Source organism: Gopherus flavomarginatus, chromosome 2 (assembly GCF_025201925.1).
Source record: "Gopherus flavomarginatus isolate rGopFla2 chromosome 2, rGopFla2.mat.asm, whole genome shotgun sequence".
NCBI lineage: Eukaryota > Metazoa > Chordata > Testudines > Testudinidae > Gopherus > Gopherus flavomarginatus.
In genome coordinates, this window is record NC_066618.1 from 38,884,879 (window position 1) to 38,892,500 (window position 7,622).

The 7,622-nt window shown below is 41.3% G+C and overlaps 1 protein-coding gene across 1 annotated transcript; it reads left to right on the plus strand.

The window, feature by feature from the left end:
• The first annotated feature begins 3,304 nt into the window (after nucleotides 1–3,304).
• SKIDA1 (SKI/DACH domain containing 1) lies at nucleotides 3,305–7,133 on the plus strand. Its single transcript, XM_050942907.1, has one exon. The coding sequence runs from the start codon at nucleotides 3,332–3,334 to the stop codon at nucleotides 5,864–5,866; it is 2,535 nt and encodes an 844-aa protein (XP_050798864.1). The 5' UTR covers nucleotides 3,305–3,331; the 3' UTR covers nucleotides 5,867–7,133.
• Nucleotides 7,134–7,622: the final 489 nt, after the last annotated feature.

Sequence of the window (7,622 nt, forward strand, 5' to 3'; positions counted from 1 at the left end):
AAGGAGAGAGTAAATTATTGCTTAGGTTTTAATATAATTGATAACAGACACCTTTAATTTTTCCTGTCCATTCTTTCGGCTAGCTTTCACATTAATAATCTAAACCATAAATGTTGGTAGCTATTGATCATAATCCCCTGTGTGCGTGCAAATCCAGTTTAAAGTCCCCTGCCTTTATTGTGTATGTGTGCCCGGGTAAGGTCCTCTACCAGCTCTTTATAGTGATCTACCCCCAATGTGCCTGAAGAAGATCCCAATATACAGCGTGTGCTGATGGCTATAAGAAAGCTGCCTGTTTCATTCTGCACAAAAAATGATGGAGAAGTTAAAGAAACAAAAGATTCTGTGTGTGATGTGGAGTAAGATATTCAATTGAAAGTGTGTGTATATCTATAATTGTGCGTGTGTGTGTGTGTGTCTGTGTGCGTGTGAAAGAGAGAGAGAGAGAGATTTTCGAAGACTTCTCCCTCCCCCCCACTTCATCGTTGGCTCTGACTACATCCAGAAGCTAATAGCTGTACCTTTTTTGGGGAGGGTGGGGAGGTCTGGCAAATAGCCGCTAGTAGTTTAAAACATTTGATAGTGCAAGTATTAAACAAACAAAAAAGCATGCATTTTAAAAATAGTTACTGACTCACATTACCAGACTGTCATATGTAGTAGGAGAGAGAGAGAGAGAGAGAGAGGGAGAGAGAGAGAGAGAAACAACTAAGCTACCTGGCAAATAAATGACTTTTTAGCCCACTTTTTTTGTATTGTCTTCTTTAAAAGCTTTATCTGAGGTTACCGTTTCTTTACTGTTTGACTCCACAGCCTTAACCTTAAAACAGGGGGAGGAGAATAGTGGGGTGGGGGTGGGGGTGCGAGCAGCATATAAGTGCATCAGGAGGAATTTTTAAACGACCTTATTGTTTCTAGCTTTAGAAAGGCTACGAGGATTTCCTTTTAACGCCAGCAGCTGTTTTCCCTCGAAACTTTGCTTTCAGCTAGAGAATATAACATGATGTCTCTTATGCAAGTGAGAAAGGAAAATGTATGCTGATAAATCCAGATGCAAAGCAGAAGAAGGCTTAACTCTGTGGATGGTATTAGCTGTGACGAGGCATTGTTCACTGCTGCCTCTTGGTTACGTTTAAAGGCTGAAATATCACGAGATCCATTCAATGATCCTTTTCTCATTCAAGGGACAAAATGTAATTTGCTGTAGCTCTGGTTTCTTGGATGGGAATACTATCCTTAGATTTCAAAAGGAAGAACTAGATGTGGTTTGTACACACATTGATTAAGTTGAAGAGCGGCGATTACATCTGTGCAGAGAGCAACAGTAGTCTAGGGGTGGCTTTTCAAATCTCAAACCTACTGAGTTACAGACTCTCCTAAATAGACTTCCTTAATTCCCGGATGCACTGCTGCAAATTCCCAGTTCTCGCCAGAATTCCTGCGAAATTAGGAGGTTGTGTGCATTCTACTTTGTAACGCAAAACTACCGAAAAATATTTTTTAAAAGCGATCCTTTTATTTATTTCAGCTATACCTGATGGCGTAATACGAGCTCCACTCACCATATTGCCAATCTATAGAGTGGATAATGGAACTTTTCAATTAGAAGGGAAAAATTGGTCCCAGAAATATGAGATGTTTTCTTAATCACACGGATGTGTCTAATTTTGGATATGCACTAAACTACTGCTATATATAAGTGCTTGTGTTCTATCCAGTTTTCAGTTGAAAACTGATTATGGGCGGATAGTTATTTTTGCAGCTTTTGACATGCAAACCGCAAACATCATTTTAACGCACGAAGGAAGAGGTTTGCTAACATTGCAACATGTTCGAAATCATTTGTGCCTGACACAAGTATTGTAACGTTACTGCGAAGAGGTTACACCTTCATGCTGCTTCTTCAAAATGATTTTTTAAAGGGTTGGTATAAATGGAACATCTAAAGTCTGCAGAAGGTCTACCCAAACTGAACGTGCAGCAAACCAGAAGTGTCCTGGACCATTGCAATATTCTATATCGTGTGCCAGCACTTCTCTGTTATTACGTAAAGCCTCTGGAAGCACCTTGGATATTTTATATTCTCTTTTCTCTACTGGAAGCAGTCAGCCCGCAAGAATCCTGACGTGGAGTCTGGGACTCCAGGACATTCCAGCTTGTGATCCAGCACGGTTAATTGTGAAAAGTGTGTACATTTCTGGCTTATCTATGCTTTGTTATGGGTCTGACGTGAGCCCACGTCCTCCTTCCCCTCCCCCAATATTACAGACAGCATTTCAACTACAGACTGACAGTATTACGGTGTTGGAAACCTAGATATGCAGAGCAAAAAACAAACTTAGCCATTGACTGTAGAACGACAATTAAATAGAAGAGGAAAATCAAGAGAAACTCGAAAAATGTAAGTATTCGCTCTCGGTTTCTAAAAGAGCCTTTCACTCTGAAGCTTGAAAAAGGGAAATACCAGGCTATTCTGCACATTTTCGCTAAGCTTAATTTTCCACACAATGCAGAATAAAATATCAGTTTAAAATTAGTGCATTACCAAAGTCTTTTTTCTCGATATGATAACACTTATGTCATTTACAGTCACATAATGCGCAAAATAGCAGCATTTGTGCAAAATAGTCTAACTATATATATATATAAAATGTCAATAAAAAAAGCACACAAATCCTACATCTGTAGCTAGCGATGAAGTCTGAGAGGTCTGAGTGTATCTGAGCTCAGATTGTTTAATAGAAAGATTTATATACTAACTGTATTATTTACTTTGGGAGGGGGCTTGGCAGTGTAAGGGTATGCTAATTAGTGGGAGATTTTTTTGGGGGGGAAGGGGTGGAATATCAATTTTTATTGCATCACCTGTCAGGAGTGTCCAATCAGCGTTGGCTTTAGGGGAATTAATTGATGAAGGTGTCTCCGGACGAGCTCACTTCACTCTGTCATTTTATTTGTAGCTAAAGCAGCGGCGGGAATAGCAGCTGCATTTCTTTCCTCTTCCTCCCTTCACATTCCATTATCATAGTTCTCCAATGGAAAAGCAGGGAATGAAAGGGAACAGGTACTGATCTTCAACAGCAACTTAGAGAAACACTTTGGCAAACCTGATTTTCAAACAAAAATATAGAGAGATTGTAGTTTCACATGTTTTTTTTCTTTTCTTTTTTCTAATTTCTTCTAAAGTTTGGCACTCCAGTGAGCAGGAATAACAGTCTTTGTTATTTTATTAGCAGGATGCCTTGAGACAAATACAGCATCTGGCTGCGGATTGTGTGTGTGGCTTTTTTTCTTTCTTTCTGCAAATGCTGGGAATAATTTAATTCACGAAATGGGAGACTTGAAGTCGGGTTTTGAAGAGGTGGATGGCGTGAGGCTCGGCTACCTCATCATTAAAGGAAAGCAAATGTTTGCACTCTCTCAGGTTTTTACAGACCTGCTTAAAAACATCCCGAGAACTACAGTGCACAAGCGAATGGATCATTTAAAAGTAAAAAAGCATCACTGCGACCTGGAGGAGTTGAGGAAACTCAAAGCCATCAACTCCATCGCTTTCCATGCAGCCAAATGCACACTGATATCCAGAGAGGACGTAGAAGCTCTTTACACTTCTTGCAAAACGGAACGAGTCCTTAAGACAAAAAGGAGGAAAATAAGCCGGGCATTCTCAACAAAAGATCTCCAACCGGAGCACACATCCACCGACCCCTACTCCAGCTTTTGGAAAGAGAACAAACTCTGGCTGGGTTTGAATGAAGCGGCTCAGCCTCTGCCAATTAGAAGAAAAGCTTTGCGGCCCGGGGACACAGGCTTGCTACCGGCCTCTGATCTACCTCACATTTTTAGTAAATACACTGGTCACAGCTACCCAGAAATCGCTCGGTCGCCTTGCAAACCCCCATTAAACTATGAAACTGCCCCGATCGTGGGCAACTATGTCACCTTTCACTCGGATCCCCCTTATTTTCGGAGCGTCCTTTGCAGCAAGCACCCGGCTGCTGCTGCTGCTGCTGCTTATTATTACCAGTCCGCCGCCGCCACCGCGCAGACCAAGCTAGCGGCGGCGGCTGGTGCAGGGAGCCCTGTGGGTTTGACTTACAGATACAAAAGGAAAAGACCGTGTGAGGCCGCCCCAAAGGACTGTTTATTAAACACCCCCAGCAGCGCCAGGCGGCTCCTGATCGTGCCCAGGCCCTGCAAGCCCAAAGGAGCTGCAGCAGGCACGGCCGCTTGCCTGGAGAGATTTCACCTCGTCAATGGCTTTTGCACTTCTCCGCAGCAGCCGCAGCAACAGCATCTGGGCAGCTTCCCCGAGAGCTACAGCAGCGACTCGGAGTCCAGCTCTTACTCCGACCATGTGGCCAACGACTCGGACTTCGGGTCCAGTCTCTCCAGCACCAGCAACTCCGTGTCCTCTGAGGAGGAGGAGGACGACGACGAGGAGGAAGGCAGCGGCGTCTCGGACTCCAGCGAGGTCAGCTCCGAGGAGGAGGATACGACCTCAGACTCCGACTCCAGCTCGGTTTCCAGCCAGGTCTCGGTGCAAAGCATCCGCTTCAGGCGAACCAGTTTCTGCAACCCCCCCAGCATGGCCCAGGCCAACTTCTTGTATCATTTGGCCACGGCCGCCCCCACTAAATCGCCAGCTTTCGAGGAGGCAGGCAGGCTTCCTGACCTCAAAAGTGCTCAGTGTGGCGTCAAATCGGAATTGCCAGAGGAATGGAGTCATCAAAGCTGGGCATCCAAAGCACCTCCAGTGTGCTGCTCCAGCAGCCTTGGAAGTTGTTTTGCTGAGATAAGGGATGATAGGGTAACTGAGATCACATTCCCACACCCTGAATTTTCCATTAATGTAAAGAGTACTGACCTAACAATTAACTGTGCTGCGAAGGGGGCCTCTTCACCTAGCCCAAAGACAAACAATGCATTTCCACAACAAAGAATACTCAGAGAGGCAAGGAAATGCCTTCAAGCAACAACTACACACTGTGCAGATAACAATACAATAGCTGCTAGGTTCTTAAATAATGATTCTTCACCAACAGCAGCAAATTCCGAAGAAGATTCCAAAATCCCTCATTGTATTGAATTTGCCACGGATTTACCCTCTTTGCAAACTGATCGTGCTTCTACAACAGGAGCAGCTGAGCTTGAGTGCACTGATCCAGGCAATAAGGCATTGCCATTCCTGCACAATATTAAAATCAAAATAGAGGATAGCAGTACGAATGAAGAATATGAACCTGACCTTTCAAAACATAAGCTAAAATGTGAGTGCAATGATACTAAGGATGAGTTTAACGGTGTGACTGAGAGTAATAACCCGGACGTTTTATTAACAGCCCAGGAAGATTCTGCATGCACTGAGAAAGAAACCACTTCCTTAAACACGCTGACTCAGAGTCAGGTCCTTTCATGCACTTTAGGCACTCCAAAACCTGAGGATGGAGAGTATAAATTTGGAGCGAGAGTGAGAAAAAATTACAGGACATTGGTTTTGGGAAAGCGACCTGTACTGCAGACTCCTCCAGTCAAACCAAATTTGAAATCAGCTAGAAGCCCACGTCCTACAGGTAAAATTGAGACACATGAAGGAACACTGGATGATCTTACAGTTACCAATAGACGCAAAAGGGTAGCCAGCAATGTAGCATCAGCAGTGAAAAGGCCGTTTAATTTCATGGCAAATTTTCCCTGTCCACCGTCACTAATTATTGGCAATGATGGGGATTTGTTGCCAGCTTATTCCTTAAACACCACTAAGGATTCCCAACCACCTCACAAGGCCCATCCTGTATGGAAATGGCAGTTGGGCGGTTCTGCAATACCTCTTCCACCTAGCCACAAATTCAGGAAATTTAATTAATAAAATAGTTTGGAAAATACTTTCTTGAACCACCTTTACCTTTCTTTTGTTTTAAACTCGACAAGATGGTTTATACAAGCCCCTTAATGCTTTACACACTTTTGGAGTTCTGTTTTATCACATTGTGAAGATAGAAATCGGATTACTATTTTCTTTTCCATTACAGTTCTTATTTGTTTGTTTGTTTGTTTGTCTGGGTAATTTTTACATTCCACAGAGTACTTCAGGCTAAAGACTCAACTTAAACTCAGTTATTATAGTAGAGCTGGAACACTTTACTGTTTAAATGCTAATAATGCACCGGTACCTCAATTCAACTGCTACAAATAAATGTCAAAAGGTTGAATAATAAATATTAGAATGAGCCATTAAATTTATGCACTAGATTTCGAAAATGGAAGTCTAACTGTTAATTCAGTTAAAGTTTGTTAAGTTACTTGGTTGCACAGTAAGGGTTCACTATAATTCAATGTGGCAGCAGTCTCTACTTTTCGGGAGCTTTGTTTTCCAGAGTAGGGGGCTCTTTTTCCAAGAGCAGTTGCATTTACTAATTTTTCTATGGTTTGGAAAGATTGGGGCTGGAGTACAGTTGGAGCACTGGAAAAGCTGCCTCATCTCAAAACTAGTAAATAAATATGGAATTCTGTTTTTGGTAAAGGGTGTCTTTTTACTTGTACAGTCACTCTTTGCAATTGGAAAGACTTTTTGTTTCACTCAAAAGTCTTAAATAAGGTTACTGTTACCCACTAATGTGGGTACTTCAATTTTGGTCTGAACATGTCCCTAATAACTTGCAAAGCAACTAAAATATTTGTCTGTGTAGCAGTACAATTTATGGTCTAACCTCTCACACTCGATGGAGGAAATAGCAAAGCGGTAAATGCAACACCGAAAGTGAAACGTGAGGCCATACGTGGAAAGAATACACAAAATGAGAATATCATGTTATTCATAGCTTTTTGGCACCAAAACTCAGGCATTTAAACCTTCGTACACTTCACTGTTTTATCCAAATCTCTTGAAACTTGAGTTTTGCAATACCATCCTATCTATGTAGCAGGAGCATTTTTACTGCACGTGACAATCAGAGGCAATTATCTATATTTGCACTTAATATTAACAGGTAGACTTCTAGAGTCTAGCCCTCGGTAAGACAAGCTGGTGTAATATGTTGTGATGATGGAAGCAGTAAATCAAAATTATGAAAATTTGCACTGTTGAAAAGCATGCTTTAGCTTTATTTTCAATTAAAAACACTGTTTAAAAATTCCTGATTTCATACACTTCGACTTATTGCAGAGTTGTCCATAATTTCCTCTTCATCTGAAAGTTTAAGGTTTTTATTTGGAGGAAATACGCTTCCAGAGGCTATTTTTTGTTTTGTTTTGTTTTTAAATAAAACTGTTATTAACCCAGTTTAAGGCAGTCTTGAACAATGTAAAGTTTATATTTTGGGAGGGAAATAGGTTACAAATTTATAATAAAATCATTTTAAAAGTTTGGGATTTGAAAAGGTCAGTTACAACTGAGCTGCTGAATCAGCAGAGTTTGAGATTAAAAATTGCTGGTTACTCTTTTTGATTTACATTTTATTTATACTAGAGCCTTTTCCAAATTACATCTTAGGGATTCCACCTCTTCATTAATTCCGGGAGAATAATTTATCATAAATCAAAAAAGAAAACAAAACAACAATGAAATGTTTATTGTGTGACTCAGAGTCAACATTTCTTATGGAAATTCACTGACTATTTTT